The 18,371-nt window shown below is 36.8% G+C and overlaps 1 protein-coding gene across 3 annotated transcripts in view; it reads left to right on the forward strand.

Moving 5' to 3' along the window:
- CPEB3 (cytoplasmic polyadenylation element binding protein 3) overlaps positions 1-18,371 on the forward strand; it is an 87,733-nt gene that overhangs the window by 15,475 nt on the left and 53,887 nt on the right. For 2 of the 3 annotated variants that reach the window (XM_075108199.1, XM_075108200.1), the window contains exon 3: positions 8,826-8,985. In XM_075108199.1, the coding sequence (XP_074964300.1) occupies positions 8,826-8,985 (160 nt within the window). The remainder of the gene's footprint in view (positions 1-8,825; positions 8,986-18,371) is intronic. The other variant, XM_075108201.1, reaches the window with a different exon arrangement.

The raw sequence follows: 18,371 nt of genomic DNA on the forward strand, positions 1-18,371 counted from the left end.
ATGATATATTTAATATATTAATTTTGAATTTGTTATTAAACTGAAATTTTTCATATGTGGGATGATTCCTCCTTTGTTTACAAAATTTTATCTGAAATGGAATTGCTTGCATATAATTTATTTGAAGAGTTACTTCTAATTAAAACAATTTTGGGCTGGGATTTTTTTTTTCCTTCTTTCCTTTAAGTTGAGTTTGATGCTATGAGTGGTTTCTGGATTGCTGCTCTGCTGTTTCCCACCTGTTCAGTTGCATATATGCAGCCTTTGGTAACTTTTAAGACAGTCAAATAGTTAATAGCAAATATTCTTACATTAAAATTTCTAACATAGTAATATTTTGGAAGAGGGTTGTCTCGTATCCCAGTGGCTATACAGGGGTCCTCAACTCCTGTTTAGAAGTAGGTGCACAGCTTGAGAGAGTCTGTAGTCTTCTTTCCCTTATGAGAAGGTGACTGTGACAGCTTGGGATTCTGTGTTAGATTTTGTCCCCGATAAGAGTCCCAGGATGGAGAACATCTGCTGCTTATCTATTCTCAATCCCTTTTAGGAAGAAGGTGGCAGAGTGGATTTTTGTATGTACCTCCTTGAAGTAGGTTTCAAATTCTTCTGCCACAATTTGTCGTGCATATTTATCATGTTGAAATATTATGAAATTAGGACTCGAACAACTTACATGAGTAATTTTAGTAATTAAAAGTGTAAGGCTGCTAATAGGTTAAATGCTGCTTGGATGCAAAAGTGACATTACACTGAAAAGGTCACCTTGTCTTCTCTGGGAGCTGTTTTTCATTGAAAGTGTTTGTGGCCTGGATTAGGCCTATGCATAAATATTGGTAAATGACCCCACTCCCTCCAGCTTACTGAACAACTCTTCCCACTATACTTATATTTTCTTAGTTTCCTTTTAGAAGTAAAGGGCTATATTGGCATTGAAATCGCAAAATTACTATCCTCTCTAAAGGTAGTTCTCCAAATCGGTAGGTGAAAATGTCACAAAAAATGTTACAACTTTTTTTTTTTAAATCCTTACCAATATATCCTGTGTCACTGATGATCAGTAACTATACACAAAACCAATGTTTCTGTTTCAGAGAAATCCTTGAGATTCCTTTACTCAGGTGGCTGTAGTAAATTACGCTACTGAGCAATGGTGCTCAGACATCTGTTTGACAGTTACTACTTTTATTCTTTTCTATCTCCTGTTTTGTCTCATTATCCTATAATATCATGAGACAGACCGAGACAATATGTCTCTACTGTCTTTTACATTACGTGGTCCAGACTGTGAAGCGTGATTATTCAGATCCTTTCATGCTGTAGCATCCCCAATACTCCCTTCTCCTGTTTGCAGTCTTTGCATCTTTGTAGTGCTTTCAACTTGTGATTTGAGGTTTCCACTTAACTTGTGCTGATTTAGCTGTAAGGTGTTCTTAGGTCAATGTTAGTTTTTCCTTGGTATGGGACACAGGCATCATTCTACTAAACAGAGTGGTAGAAGCCCAAAGGTAACTTAGCAGTGTCGAACTCTTGCACAGCAGGCCAATGAACCAGTTAAATTATGTCATTTTAATAGCTCAAGGGTATAATGAATGGCCTTGTAAATTCTACTGCTGACATCTTTTTTTTTCCACTTGATTGTTTTTGTGAATTGATGATCATCTTGGGTGTAACTACTTTAATCCTATATTTTACAAGTGTTAGAACTGTTTGTTACTGGAATCAGCAACTATAATGGAAAGTGGATACATCAGCTTTTTGAGATGCATTCGGCAGCAGGACTGATGAGCAGATTTTTATCTAAAGCATCACATTGAACAAAATATGACTAAATATAAATCCTGTCAGTGAGTGCTCAGTCAGTTGTAATGTCTGCAGATCATTCCCTACAGTAGTGTAATGGGTGTAAGAATAACAGCTGGTTTGTAGATTCTTTTGATTTTTTGGTTGTTGTGGGGGTTGTCGTGTTTAATTAGACAATTAAACACATTGTCTAATTGTTTTGATGGCAAAAGGAAGATGTTTGAAATATAAAGTGTATTATATTTCTGTTTGGTAATAAACAATATTCCCTACTGGAGCATTAGGTTAAGTGATTTCAGCATTTGACTAGGTGGTTTACTCTCTTTGAATCTGAGGTAGAGAGACAACATTAGTGACGATGTAAGCCTTAGTAAGGCTCTGATGAAAGAAGTGAACGATGTAATATCTAACAAGATAATTTTATGTATTTATATGGTATATGATATATAAAGACTGCATATCATATATATATATATGTATGGTTCATATGGTTATATGGTATCCAGTAGGGCCATATGGTGGTTTGTTCCCTGCAACTCCAAAACATGAATTGTCTAAACCAGGGAAAAACAGTTAATGTATTCCTCTGTCTGTCCTGTAGCTACCAAGTCTATTTAGGAAAAGGCAGGGTAAATTTTATTACTTTCTTACCCATGGTTCGCAAGCAAATACTGAATATTCAGTAACTTGTCAGGATATTCTGTTTAAGTGGTTATGATGCCAAGTCTTATAGCTATAAAGCCTGAACATTTTAATATATATTTTCAGCATGTATTGGGTTTAAAACAAAACAAAACCAAATAAACAAAACCCCAAAACCCCACCAAAATCCAGACCAAAACAAAAACCAACCAACCAAAAAAACCCCCACCTCATCTTAACTGCAAAGTAAAGTAACCTTTAAACTGAATAATAGGATTCTATATAATGCATGTTTTATCTCTTCCTGTTCCTGTGCTTTTTAGTTCATTGGAATTAAAAATTGCAAACATTTAACTAAAAGATTTTAGTCGTCTTGTAGCATTTTAGAACACAGAATTTGTAAGGGGGTAAAGTTTGGATACAACTGTTACCTTTCTTTGTGGAAAAATTGCGTGAGTAGGTCAAGTTTTCAAGGCTTTTGGATTCAATCTGAGTTCTTGCATGTTAGCTCTAAAAGTTTATATAACACACACAAGATGATTAAATATCATTAACTACCGTTCTGAAATGTCATTGTTCAAATTATATGGAAATGCTTTCATAATCTATATACAATTAGATATAGTTTTATACTTGTATTAAACTTCATTATTTTTCTTAGAAGCTTTTTGAACAAGCTTAAAAAAATTCACCTTTTACCCAGTGAACTTCTGAACACCTATGAAAACAAAATGTGCTTCAGTTGGTAGTGAGAAAAGACAAATGTATGAAAATTCAATGTGTTTCTTCTGTTGGGTATTCCAAGAGCAATAATAACATAAGAAAACATTCCCCTTTTTGTTCCAGTAAAGGAACGTAATAAATCCGGCTTAGTTTAATACTGTCCAAAATTAACTGGAAAGATTAAAAAAGAAAGTGGAATTAAAATAAAATTCCATTAAGACTTTGTACTAGTAGCTCTGTTGTAACGTTCTTTATCATGGGCATAGCCAAATTTACCCTGTTTTTCCCTCCTAGCTACATTTTATGCTTTCCTGTTTGTTTTATTTTATATTTTTACAAAATCCAATATAAGGCTAAAATTACTGAAATTTCTCGTTATTCTAGTTCTGCATGCATCTGTGTTGTCAGTCATGTTGTAATTGGCAGGATTCCAGCACCAGGCTGCAAAGGAAGTAGCACTTGCTATTTACAGTTTTTTGATTCTTTTGCAAAGTGATAATTTTACTTTACCATGTGACCACATTCCTCAGATTTTCTATCTTTTGAAAGATTATTATTTTTTGAAACCTTTGCTGAGAATGGAAGTAGGATTGCATCACAGCTGAAGCTGCTAGGAGCTAAAGACTGCTCAGGATTTAGAGCTTGCTGTATGTGATCATTGATGTGCACAATCATGGCAGATTGAGCATGTCCCAAGCCAAACTTCCATAATACTTTTTTTGCAGTTGCTGTTCTTGCTGCTTGGGATTGGGATAGTGGAGCGAGACAAACTTGTTTTCCTTGAGTGCTTAATAATAACCCCTGCTTCAGGTGCTAGAACAGAGTGAGGGAGCCCAGTTTAAAACAGTGCTGGCATTTTACCCTGTATTTATTCAAAGCTGTGCTTCCATTGACTTCAGCTTTAGTTGGCAATGCTTAGCAACCCTGTGCAGCCAAATCCAGGCTTATGTCAGGCACAGAAGAATGAAACACAGCAGTGACCACAGTGAAGAAGTTTGCATTGACAGGAAAGTTGTTTAAGCCAGAAGAATTTTAGCTGCTCCCCAGGATCTCACCTCTTCCTTCTGATCCAAATACTACATGTAATGTCCCAGAATCTAGTAAGTAAAAAGTACTGAGACTTCTGTGAGCATAACTGCAGTTTTGGTATACTGGAAGCAGTTAATAGTTCAGTGAGTGGAGGCCATCTTGTTGCTCGGCAGAGTTGTGGTGCGTTGTGCCACATACTGGTGCAGGAAGCTTGAAAATCTAGGGCAGCATAAAAACATAGAACACTGAAATGTATTACTGAAACTGGGATATTTTTCAGAATATAGGAAACGTGGAAGCTTAATAGGAAGTCAGTTAGCAGATGGACTGAAATATATAGACACAGGGAAATGTATCTTTGGAAGGCTCTAGGTACCTGAAGTTTTGCTGCTGGCATACTAAAAAATAGGCAGATCAGGGGTATCTCTCAGCTCAAAGTGTATTTATGCTACAGATGCAGATGACCATGCCGACAAGGATTCAACACATGCATAAATACATGGTTAAGGATTTTGAGTATGGACAATAGCTAGACTATGTGTTAGATTCCCGACATGCCTTCTCAGGGTAAAACTTTGTAATTTAATCAATTAATGGTCAAATGTCTCTGCTGCCATCATCCTCTGCAGAGACAGAAGAAAAAGATACAGCTTCAGTTTCTGGTGCAAGATGTATATTCTCCATGTCTCTGCCACAGGAGTTATTGGTCATTTCCTTCCTTGGTTCATTACTTCCAAATACTTTGGGCTACCTGTTTAAGCTGAAAGAGGTAGGGAGGAAGCCAGGCAGTGTTAATGTCCACTTAACACCTATTATGGTGCCAGCTATAGATCTGGTCTTGGCTTTGTCATCCATAATGTAGTCATATATTCTTTATCTTTCCCTCTTACACAAACCATGTCTTTACTAGTATCTCTTGGGGGGGAACTGAAGTAATGCTAGGTATGCCTTGCCCTCACATGCCTATGCTCTGAGTCTGAAGGGGGCAAGACGAAGCATACCACGTGACAGGGTATGACAAAGGGTAAAAGTTCTTCTGATTTCAAATGACACAGTTGTCAATTACATACTTCAGGTACTCTAATCTTTGTTTCATAATTAAGGCAACCCTTAATTTCAAGAATGTGTTCCACTCCTAGAATTTGTTGACACACTTGATTACACCTCAGCCTGGTGTAATCCTGTAATAAGCAACAGGCATCTGTCCTAGAGATAAACAGACCTCTTCAAAGCACTGTTTTGATTCATTCCTGGAGCTGGTTCATTATACGTGTTGGATGGAGACTGGAGACCTCTGAAAAATTATGATGATTGTGTAATTAAAGACTAGCATAATACATATGCACAAAAGTGTAAAATGCAAATTATTGTATTTTATAATTTTATTTTAGTGTCTTGACTCTGCAGTTACTTTTTGGCAGAGTTACGTGGTTGTTTTGCTTTGTTTTTTTTTTTAAATTAGCAGACAGATTATAGACACTGTATTTTGTGACATTTTAAATCAGCCTTACAAGTAAGATATTAGAAGGTAGAAAGTTGAGACCCAACGTCAACTGGAGGTCCATTTAACTTTGATCCTTCAGAAATCTGATCCTGCATACGTGTTTGCAATTTTTCACTATGCTGAACATCCACACTTCAAGGATGTCTGTCATGGATGAATGTATAGATAACAGCCGACGGCTGGGATTTACAGTTCTGGGACCTGTATCTTCTCTGAGCTGTTACCACTGAGTTGTTTTTTCTTTCTTTCAAGGCTAGAGTATTGTAAGAACTGAAATATGCTGCCATATACACTAGAAGCTAACAAGGAAGGAGCGCTGTCTGTACACAGCAGAAGTACAATCCAACACGGGCAGGCTGGACTTAGTCTTTTGCTGACTTAATGACTGCTGTGTAGCCAAAGCAGTGCCTTGTAGCAGGAGATTTCTCTTTTATCCATAATGTAGTTTATCTAAGTAGGTCTTAGGATCTTTGTCTTCTCTAGAAGATCCCAGCAGATTTTCTGGGCTTGCTGTATTTTCAGACTGCTTTTCCAAGTTTTTTATTCTTTATCATTCTGTAGTTTATATTTTGATTTCCACTTATGGTCATAGTCCCAGAACTTCCTTGCAAAGTTCGCATGTGCTACTAAGGACCCTTATGAATTATTTCCATTGTTGGGATTGTTTGGCAGTAGATCGATGGCCTGTGGGAACAATCCAAAAGGCAAATCCAGGAGGTGGAACAGTATCAGTTCACAAAACCAGGAGAACCTGTTCACGCTGAGAAATAAGGAAACATCATCCTGTGTGTGTGCAGAAGCACCAGGCTTTTTGGAACAAAATGCTGAATTTAGGAAACAATTTTCAAATCTGCTGAGTATAATGAGTTACTACCGAAATGAAAGCTACTAAGAAAAATGGCAGTAGCCCTTTTATTTAGGAGTTAGAATGTTAGCCCTGACTTACTCATTTTATCATTCACACTACCAAGTCTGTAGTCAGGATACGTTATACTTAGGCACATGCCACAACACACTCATAAAAATCTGTTGTGTCTAAATTTCCTTTACTTGATTTAGCTTGCTCAAGTACTATAGTGGGAAGTGTGATAATTGCCTAGGTAAAGGGTTTTGATTAAATTGATCGTCCTGTGTCCAACATAGGACTAATTTCCTCTCGAAACTATGTTGCAGGTTTGTACACCCTTTAAAAGGTTAGAAAGATCCTACATTCTAGCAAACCTGCACTGGATAGCCTTGCCTTTGATGCTACAATTTTTTTCTCCCCCTTTTCCACATGCATCCATGTGCACAGCTCCTTGGGAAGTTTTAGAACAAAGTAGGACCTCCCGGGATTTGCTGCTATAGTAGTATACCTAAAATATAGCATACATATGTTAATAAAGGATATTTAAATTTTATTTGTAGGCTGTGTCCTCTTCTGAACTCACTCCTTCCAGCCTCTAAGACTGTAATCTCAGTAAAGTTTAAAGCTGGAATAAACTACCATTGTGGCAAAAGCAGCAGTCCTGCCCTTTTGCTCTTCTGCCAGTGCTGGTTGTGCCAGCTCAGCTCTGCTACAGCTGTATAGTAAACCAGAGCAGGAGACTAATCTGACTGAAAAATACTTCCCCACCCCTATTTAGGATATAAGCTATATGTTAGCTTTCATATTTTCTCTTCAAAAAGATACCATAGTGCAGTACTGTAACCCCTGACCTCCTTAAATATTCACAAAGCAGATATTTAAAAGGAATTTAAAAGAAACAAATAGGAAAGTCGGCTAAAATTATTGTTCTGAGGGAAGAATATAGATCCTGTATAATCAAGTTGCTAATCTATCACAGGAATGGATTTTTTTTTTTACATCCAAGTTACACTTCGATTCCAGAACAGGAATATTAAAAGAAAGCTTAATTATGCCAGTGAACTCATTCTCTCCTTTACTTTTAAAAGACAAAGAGGGTTCAAGAGAAATAACACTTACTAAGGCAAAACTTGTGTTACATTTTCTATGGATATTGCTGCTTCTTGTCCGAGGATTTTAAATTTTATTCATTCAAGTAAGAGGATTATCTTGTAGTAACCAGCATGTGGAAACATTGTTCCAGGAATTTTGGGGGCATATTACAACGAAGGTTTCAGTTTGCACAGTAGAATGTTACACCCCTCTTCGTTAATTGTAGCATAACATAGTGTATGAAGAAAAATTGCTATCTTTTACATACTTGTGCTTTACTTTTTTTCGTGACAGTGATAAGAACAAGAAAATTACTCTTTTCAGAAACTGTCTGAGTACAACAAGGGGACTGTTCTGTTATGCTGTCCCTTTGCATACAGTACTCTAGATATATGGACATGGGGTAGATTGTTCCTTCCATAAGATTCTTCCTGAACTTTGCAACTGGTTAAGCCTGCTGAATGCTTTGTGTGGTGTGTGTTTGTTTTTGGTTTGGGTTTGTTTGTTTGTTTGGTTTTGGTTTTTCCCCTTTTAACTTATTTAAAAAAACAGAATCTGAACTACGGTGATTTAAAAATGAGATTCAAACAATACAAACCAACCCTTGCTCAGGTTTTTGAGTGCCCTAGTCTGAGTGTGTTGCATATCCTATCATGCTTTTTGTTTTATCTTGCATCTAGTGTACTTCCCTTAAACCTGTGAGATTCATGTTAGACATTTGAGGAATTACTTGGTACTTTCTGGAACAAATGCACTTGCTGGCATCTTGAGCGTTGCTTGCTTCTGCTCTGATGTTAAGGTAGCACTGTGACAGAGGGTAGCTTATGAAGCCTCTGAATCTGAACTCTGAAACAATTTCATGTCTCCAATGTAAATGTCAATATTGCTTTATTTTTGAAGTTCTTATTGAAATTATTATTTTTAGAATTAACTGTTGTATGTATTTATATTTTTAGAAGTATTAAAAAGCCTCCCTGCATAGCTATATTGGTGAAAGCAGCAGTTGCAAAATGAAGGGTATCATTTTAACAACTCTAGGCTTATATTTGTAATTTTTTGGTAATATGAAGAGTAATATCAAGATGACATGTAGAATTGGGTGCTGGAGTTTCATAAAATAAGAAATGAGCCTGTGTTAGAAAATTATTTTTTCTATAACAGTCTTTTTTTTTTTTTTCTCCCTCCTAGGACCGGAATAGGCCCTATGACACTTTTAACTTGCACTCTTTGGAAAATTCCTTAATGGATATGATAAGGACTGATCATGAGCCTCTGAAAGGTAAACACTACCCTCCCAGTGGCCCACCAATGAGTTTCGCTGATATAATGTGGAGGAATCATTTTACAGGTTAGGAATATTCATATGTCCATGCTTGCTTGGTGTTTAAACAAAATCAGCTTTTCAGTATTGCTATAAACTTTTTGCTAATGAATGAGTTGTCAGTTTTGTAGAACTTCTGTTTTCCCATCTTAAGTTAATCATCTCTACTGTAGGAAGATAAGGTGAAATGTGTATACATTTATTAGAAGTGCACAATCTCTAACTGACATTTCCAAAACTTGGTTTTCTGTATCAGCAAATTGCACGGTTGGGTCTCCTGCTGCAGTCACTCAGTTCAGAAAATGTGTAGTGCAACTGGAGTCCAAAGGTTATGTCCGACATCTTATTCAAACTTAATACTACTGTTATTTTTGGATCATCAGCTAGTATACAGGGTTCTAAAACAACCACTGTATCAAGCTTACTCTCTACAGTTGTTTCAGGTTTCTTTTAAAAAAAAGTATCTTAATGTAGATTTCAGTTTGTTAGGAACCAAAAGCTATTAGATGTTGTTAAGTGCTGGGAAAGTTTTCATTGTTTATGCTACTAAAATGTGTTTGTTCTACCAGGTGTAGCACTGGAAATGAAACCATTTCTAATACTTAGCTGATACTGAATAGTGAAAGGTTGTAGGTGTATTTCAGTGAATAAATATTCCTGATTGATCTGCACACTTCTCTGTCTTAATCTTTCATTGGTTAAGTTTAAAAATAGGTACGTGTTCTTACTCACATGCATTCTTGCTGATTTCAAAGGCTGAAGCCATATACAGAGGAAGTACAGAGCTAGAAATTATTCCCAAACTCTAAGAAGTCAGGACACTGGAACCAATAGAGAAGAAATTTAGTTGTGTATGGTACTTCCTATGCCTAATGCTTATATACATACTTCTCTGATGTCATGGCAGCCTCATTTGCTCCCCTCCCCATTTATATATTACATGTGGAAAAATATTTTTTCTTGATCTAAGGTCTTGTGCCTTTTTTACCATCTTTCTGGGTACAGAGGTTTTTTTACAACCACACCAAACTGGGCTCTGTACTCTCAGCTCTTTTAACCTGTGCTTTCCACTATTATCTTGAAATTTGCAGTGCTGTAGCCTTCATGTATCTTTAACGATGATTGAGCTGTCTAAAATGGCAAGAAATACTATCTCATATCTATTCTGATCATAGTCCTCCAAAGTAAGTGCTAACCTGAAACTTATAAAAAAAAAATCAAGCTCAACAAAATTGAGATTTCTGCTGGATATACTTTTCACATGGTTGGTATTTAAAAAAAAAAAGAATCGCTAGTAAGTAGATTTAAATATTGTATCTTATTAAATGTATTATAATCTAGCTAAAACTCCGTATTTTTAAATCAGATTTAAATATACAGATTGAGACTAATTTTTTAAAGACTGAATTTCCATATGAGCCTGAGCGTGGAAAAAATGAGAAAGATTGGATTAGAAATTGTATTACTCTAGAAGACGACTTAAATGTCACACAAATGCAATTTTGCTTATACTTTTATTACTGTCTCCTTTTACCAATTTTAAAATGTTTTTTGATCAGATTATTAGCACATAGGTACAAATCTTTAATTCTTTTGTGTTGTTGGGTCATTCTATCAAGAATAGTGTCCAATACTCAGCAGAACTAATCTATATAAGTGTTGCAAGTGGCATATTCCACAGCTGCACCTGAGTGTCATAATGCTATTTAATGTTGGTGTTTTGCATGAGGTAAAAATGAAATTCTTGGTTTCATTAAGGTGGTTCATGCTTTTCAAGAAAAGAATCCTTTCCAAAGCAAACTTAATATTTTGATCTCTACTAGGTTATCAATTTATGTAGGAGACTGACTAGTTTAAATGGACATTTGAAAGCAGTAGGAACTGTTTCCTTATGCTCAAAAAGTAAAACCTAAGAATTGGGTATTAATTGTAAAGCTTGAGTTTAACTTTTCGATTCGCCAGTGGGACTGTTAGCTTTACTTTTTCTCTAACAAACATGTCTGTCACTTACTGGATGTGCTCTTTCTATCTCATTTTCTCTCTGTGCTGCTCACCTGTTTTTGCCTTCCTGCCTTGCTATTTAGCTCTCTTCCAGCTTTCAGTCCAGTAACTGTTGGAGAAGTCTTGTTTACTATTAGTTATCTCTATCTCTGCCCAGCTGTGTTTTTTCCCATCGATATAGTTAATTCCCTGGTTTGCTTTCTTTTCCTCCTCCCTCTAACTTACAGGGCTTACTTTGCTAACCTCCAGCCTTGGCTTGAGTTAGCATGCACTTCTGTTTTCACACTATGCAGCATGACTGGCAGTATTCATAGAAGTGACTGTTTGAGGACATGTTCATTTTCCCTTCCAAAGTTGATCCATCCCTCAAATCACATTCCTATTGCATTTTTGTTATTGCCTTTTTGATGAAAATGGGTCTTGACTCTTCCCCTGTACCTCCAAGTTTCTGCTTTTCCTCTAGCAAAGATGCAGAAAGCTTTCAACTGCTGTCCTTCTCTGTGCCTTCCTCAGATTTCACGTAATCTTGTCTTCCGAACTCACTTGCTTTTTTCTTATTTATCCCACTCTCCTCTGGCTCTCCCCCTTAAAGTAGTAGCACAGTTTAGTCTGTAGTCACCTTGAGAAAGTAAGTGATCGACTCTGCTTGCTTTTTGCTTTTGCTTGTTTCTTAAGTCATTGTCACATTTTTATTTATTTTCACCTTGAAGCTTTTTGAATGTTATGTACTTCAGCTTGATTTTTTTTCAGTTTGTTGTAGGCATTTCTGTGTGAAGGCCTCTCATGAAATTTCAACCACTCTTTCTGGAATCTTATTAACTTAACCAAATCTCAGAGCTACTTCCTCTTCATTTTACCTCTTCAGTCCTTCATAATAAACTGGGTGTGTGTTTTTCCCTTTAAATCCTCCCTCCTCTGTCATCTGTGACTGTCTTCTCTTAAGTTTTGTGCAGCTTTTTCTTGTGTAGATAGAAAGTAAAACAACCACATAAATTCTGATTTAAAAAACAGACAAAGCAAAATAATGAGATGGCTTTCAAATTACTTTTTAAATTGTTCACCTTTTGGTAAATGAGCCTTGTTTTCTCAAATAATTTTAGCTAACAGTGCTTACATGTCAGTTGGCCTTACATTTATGTGCTGGTGTTGGCTGGGATGGAGTTATTTTTCTTCATAGTAGCTAGTATGGGGCTGTGTTTTGGATTTGTGCTGAAAACAGTGTTGATAACACAGGGGTGTTTTAGTTCCTGCTGAGCAGGGCTTACACAGAGTCAAGGCCTTTTCTGCCTCTCACCCCACCCCACCAGCGAGTGGGCTGGGGGTGCACAGGGAGCTGGGAGGGGACATGGCTGGGACAGTGACCCCAACTGACCCCCAAGGGGTGTCCCACACCATATGATGTCATGCTCAACGTATAAGGCTGGGGGAAGAAGGAAGGAGGGGACATTTGGAGTGATGGTGTTTGTTTTCCCAAGTCACTGTTATGCATGATGGAGCCCTGCTTTCCTGGAGATGGCTGAGCACCTGCCTGCTCATTGGAAAGAGTGAATGAATTCCTTGCCCTTATTTTGCTTTGCTTGCATGTGCAGTTTTTGCTTTACCTATTAAACTGTGTTTATCTCAACCCACAAGTTTTCTCACTTTTACCCTTCTGATCCTCTCCCCCTTCCCACCGGGGTGAGTGAGCGAGTGGCTGTGTGGGGCTTAGTTGCTGGCTGGGGTTAAATCATGACAATTTACTATCCAAATTTTTAAACAGAATGGGTGAAAATATGAGTACCAAACGTGTCTGATTAAAAAACAGAGATTTAATTCTAGAAAAACTATACATGTCTTGGAGACTCCAATGCATGTTACAAAGCCAGTGCAGCTATTTCAGGATCATTTCAGCCTGCTGCTGGCAACAGAGTCTTCAGCAAATGTGTATTTTTAGAAGTACTGTCTCTATATGTATTCATTAGTAAAATATTGCAGGTTGTGTATCTGAAGTTTTAAACTTTGCTTGTAACATAGCTCTTCTTGGCATATGTGCCCACTTACATACCAGCAGATTATTGAAACAAAAAATAATTATCTTGGATGTAGAACAAGGGCTCTAGATTAGAATGTGGATGGGGGGGTTAACCATAAAAGATTCTGATGTGGAGGCTAAATTGAAATGCTTCTGGGCTGTTTTCTTCTCATTTTGGGGTATGAGTTCCTCATGCTACTATTTCTTTGAAGGTAGAGTAGTAGTGAAGAAGCTCAGGGGTAAGAAAGGAAGAGTCTGTCCTCTTGTTTGTGTAGCTGAAGCTTCATACCTTCTCTGAATCTGAGGTATGATCAGACTTTCTCCTGCAGGCCATGGAAATTGAGTTTATTTCAAGGTCACCAAAGCAGGACACTTTTTTAAAGCAGGATCCACTTGGCCTTGAGTGTGCATGTGATTAAGTGACTTCTTTTGGCGGGGGTGGGGGAGGGCCGGAGCGGAGGACGTCACTTTCAAGTGGCAACAAGAGAAAGGCTGAAGGATTGTTAGTGCAGCAGAAGAGCTAACTAATCCTCAGTCTGGCAATATTGAATTACTTAAACTGTGTGAGTGCTAACTCAGTCTGATTGGCAGGCTGGCTTGCTGCTCACCAGCTAGGAGAGCTAGGGTCATTTAGTTCTTTTTAGGTGTTTCTTGCTGTAAGAGAGATTTGATACCTAGCTCTGAGGTTTCTGAACTTTAGATAAATTACTGGCTTATCCATCTGTGTTGCATTTTACCTTGAGCCCAGTCTTGGCAGAAGGTGTTCAGTGTCAGCTCTTATTCTGTTTCCATCTAAAACTGATTTCTTTATCTCAGTTTTTCCTACCAGAGAGGGGTACCCTGCCATAGGTTCTTGTCTTTCTGTCCTCATAGTCTGGGAGCTGTGTAGCTTTACAAATTGTTTGCTATTTTCATGCTTTGGGATCTAAAGAATGTAAACTCATTAAAAAAGAAGTCTCATCTTATGTTCTCCCAAGACAGTTAGGCAGACTTACTTACCTGCTTCCTCTGCCATCAGGAACAGCTAACATTTTCCTTCTCTTTCAGTCAATACTCATAAATCCTTTTCTCCTTTCAAAAAGGAGGAAAAAAGGTACAGTAATTGTACAAAATACAGGAATTGTTAAGCTTCTCCTACTTAAAGATGAATTCCTGTATATGGCCAAGGGTACCTGGTCGTTCCGTGTCAGTCATAACCAGGCCTATATGATAGAAGTGTACAGTATTTTCTGAGATGTTTTCCTGAACTGTCTTGTTTATTTTCTGAGTTGCCAATAAAATATATTATACATTACAAAAACATGGGAAAGAGTTTTGCTTTAACGAGGAAAGGATATATTTGCGTTTTTTAATAACCTGTTGGTATTTATGTACTGCTTCTACCTAATGCTGTAGAGCAAAACTGAGTTACCAGAATAGCTATGGGTAGATGCTACTTATTACTAAAACATTTATTTCCTACATCAAAGTGTCTCCTACCTATGGTGTAATATGTCACTGTTGCAATATGTTTATCAGTGTCAAACTATTGCATTACAACACAAACAGAGGCATTCTGATCTATAAAAAATATTTTGATCAGTAGTAACTAGCAGCTGCCTTTGTTCTATTTTTAAATAATTAAATAAAATATTTTGGCTGTGTTAGATCATATGCTAGGCACATGTGCTACTGACAGGTCATGAAACTGAATCAAAATATAAAACTGATGAGAGAAATCTTGTCCTTTCGAAATATTTATTTTAAATTTACTGTTACAGTAGATAACTGTAACATTTGGATTTTATTCTAAATCAGAATGGAAACAAACTTTGTAATGTGCAAATCCCCAACTAACAAAAATTGAGGTTTTTATGAAGTATCAGTGTGACACATCTTCAAGTCTGAGTGGATATTTGGAGACAACACATGCACAAGGAGAATTTAAAAAGTAGGCTTTATTAAAACTGATTTTAATGGATATCATACTGTAGAAGGATACATACAATGCATGCTGATTGTGTCATAATATTTCAGTATATTGTACATACTCCCTGACTATATTAGCATTTGCGTTTCTGAGATTGTTTTGAGACTTTGAATACAAACGCACAACAGTTCAGGGGTAGAAACAGCCTCTGTGGGGAAGCCTTTCATCTTGATCTTCAATACTTAATAGGAGTGACACCCATATACTTGCACAACACAACTGCAGTTACTGGGGTTACTACTTTTAACTACTGTAAAGACTGTATCAGGTCTTATGAAAATGAAGAAATATTCTAGATTCCTGTTTACATTTAACTATGTTGCCTATAAGGTTTGACAGCAGTGTTTGAAATTATATGCAACTTAGACAATAATGTAATACTTACAGAATGGACCTTTATTTTTCCATCTTGATCTTCAGTTAACTTCAGTGCATGACAGCAGATTTTGTTCAGCTCTAATTGTTCATAAGCTTTTTGTAAGCAAAGCAGTAAGGTTGCCGCATGACCTGGGAAGAGTGAAGGTGAATGGATCTTATTTGTGTTTGCAGTCAGCAGCTGAACACAAAGGTCGTGCAAATAGAACAAATGATGTCCTCTAAGTCCTAGAAATGCTGCCACTCAGAGCTTTTTGCCACACTTTTGTTAGAAAAAAGTGCACTGCAACAGCGTTTCTCAAAATCTCGATGCTCATCAGACACCTTTCTGTAAATACACATGAAAAGCAGATTGAGCAGACAGATGCATTTGCACATCTATTTGTGTGCAAAATTAGGCCACTCAAGCTAATCCTTTTAAAGAAAACATACTCTGTTTCCTTTCCATTTGAGACTCTGCTTATGTAAGGAAATTATCTTTTTTTAATTTAGAACAGATTATGACCATTAAATGGTTCATATTTTTTAAAACAAGTGCTTTCTTCAATGATCCTGTAGTATGATCATACTTCCAAATTTGCTGCTGGTGTCTGTCATGTCCTTGTCTTTGATCTGCTGCATCTTTTTTGGGAAAGATTGGTGGGGTTTTTTTGTTTGCTTTGTTTAGTTTAAGGAGTGGTGATACAGGTATAAATTTTTCCTCCTCTTTATTTCCATTTTTTCATTTTACTGTGGAAGACTGGCCTCACAGAGACCTAGAGAGCTTTTTTTCCCCCCCTTTTTTTTCCTTCCTCACTTCTCTACTGTTTTGAGGGTTTCATATGTTCTACCATAGATTGCTAATGGAAAAGTCTGCTTTCGTATTGGTTTATTTTATTCCCCGCAAACTCACCAGTAAGAATACAGATATTGCTCTTTTGAGTACAGTTCTAGAACTACATGTAGAATGGGTATATATGTACATACATTTGCCTACCCCTTACAAGTAAACCCAAATTTTTATGTTCATCAGGTCTTGCTTTTAAAGTATTAATAACTGGAAAATATAACTGTTTTCAAGCTAAAAATGTTTGCACTACTTAAATCCCAAAGGACTTGTATATATTTATTGGAGCAGTGTAATTTACTTCTGAAGAGTGCATTTCATTGTAATGTATATACTGTCATATTTTATAGGTTACTTTCTCTACTAACAGCATATACTCTTTTAGTTAGTGGTAGGAAGAAGTACCAGCAAGCTTTATTACTGATATTCATAGCTGATAATTATACAGTTCTGTTCACATTGCCACTATATGTATTTGCACAGTACAAATATATATGTGTAAACACAGTAATAGCTCTTCATGTTTCCCTGCTGGCAAACAATAGTATTTTTGTTCTACTGAGTAGATTAATGTGTAAAAGATACATAAGTCCCAAGTAGGTGTTTAAACTATGGGTGTGAACAAATGGCAGATAGATTTAAAAAAGAGTAGGGGGGAAGGAAGCAGGGAAAAAAAAGGAAAAAAACCCAACATGCTTTTTCAGGGAGTTACCTTTTATTTTTACAGTTCTTTATGCAGACCCTTGCTTGCACAGTTCTTACTTTTGAAATTGTTTTGGGCCTGTATGTTAAGTTAGTGTAGCATCAGTTTCAGGTGTCTGTAGTTTTGAGGGAAGAGGGGACAGAATGGTCTGAGGTCTACTCGGGTAAAAATTATTAAAGTTCTTGTATATACACACATGCTTCATGCTTTTTGCCCATTTGTGAATCATGGAGCAAAGACTCATGGTTGAGGTTGGGGTATGGGGGTGCGTGTGTGTGTGGAGGGGTGTTAGGTTGTGATGTAAATTAGACCCCAGAATACATACAGGTCAAAAGAATCCTCTTCTTTTGGATGTTTGAGAGAATACTGGTCTTGCTTTGATTTTTGCACTCTTCTGTGTCTAAACTTTGTTCTACCCAATTTGCTACCTGTCCATCCAAATAACTGTTGCTGGTTTTTAATGCCTTTTGTTGGCACCAACTTTGAAATAATTTGATAGAAGAGATAAGAATGATAAAGGAGGTATTTATTACTAAGGAAGTACAGCAGACCTAGTCCTGTTGCCAGTTTCATTTGACCTTGCCACTGGAGTCTCTAGGCATAACTTGTAATTTATATCAGCAATGCTCTTAAGAACTATGTGAGAGGAAGTTCTCATTCCCAGTAAATTCAGGACAGGTCAAAAGCAGGCCAGCTTTGCCATTTTCTAACAAATCTTACACCAAATACAAATGCTGCATTGGTATAAGTGGTCAGTCTTGGTGAAAGCCATGAGGTGTAACATTGCAAGAAGTTTTACTCAAATATAACCAATGAACGTTTTTTCTTGGAATGTTGATTTTAACATGAAAATGATGAGAATAGGTAACTGTAATCTTAAAAATCCTTCACTGAGTGAGTGTTCATGTCCAGGAGCTGATTAGGATTTCACAAGTTCAAAAAACCATAGAGGACTTAGGAAGATAAAATTAATAAAAAGAGAAAATGAATTCAGAAATCTCTTAATGCGAAAACAGCAGTTACAGATCTGGAACTGGTTAATCACTGGTGTTTGTTTCAGACATGGGAAAATAATGGTAATACCAGCACACATGTACAAAGCTGAAAACTAAGTTCACTTACTTCAAAGTTTGCACTTTCTTGTAAACAGGTTGTGCCCGTAAGCTTGAATATCTGCTTGAAAATAGTGGATTTTAAAGTTGAGATTAAGGGGACCACTATAGGCAAGCCTGGCACTAGACACTGTCAAAAAACTGCAGTAGTGGTAAAACCATGCCTGATATCCAGGTTTGTAATTTCTGGAACAACGTTCTTTCTCCAAACGGCTCATGTAACTTGAAGTCATCGAGACAAATAAAAAAAAATCAAGATTATCTATTTGTGAAAGGTTTAATAGAGATTCACACTTGGGAAGGGCATACTTCCTTAAGTTATTGGAAAGATTTCAGAATTGTTTCAAAATCATGACACTTTTCTACAAAGAACGAGGTGAAGTTCAATTCCATTTAACATCATCTTATTTCCAGTA

The sequence above is a fragment of the Phalacrocorax aristotelis genome, chromosome 12, assembly GCF_949628215.1.
Source record: "Phalacrocorax aristotelis chromosome 12, bGulAri2.1, whole genome shotgun sequence".
Lineage (NCBI taxonomy): Eukaryota > Metazoa > Chordata > Aves > Suliformes > Phalacrocoracidae > Phalacrocorax > Phalacrocorax aristotelis.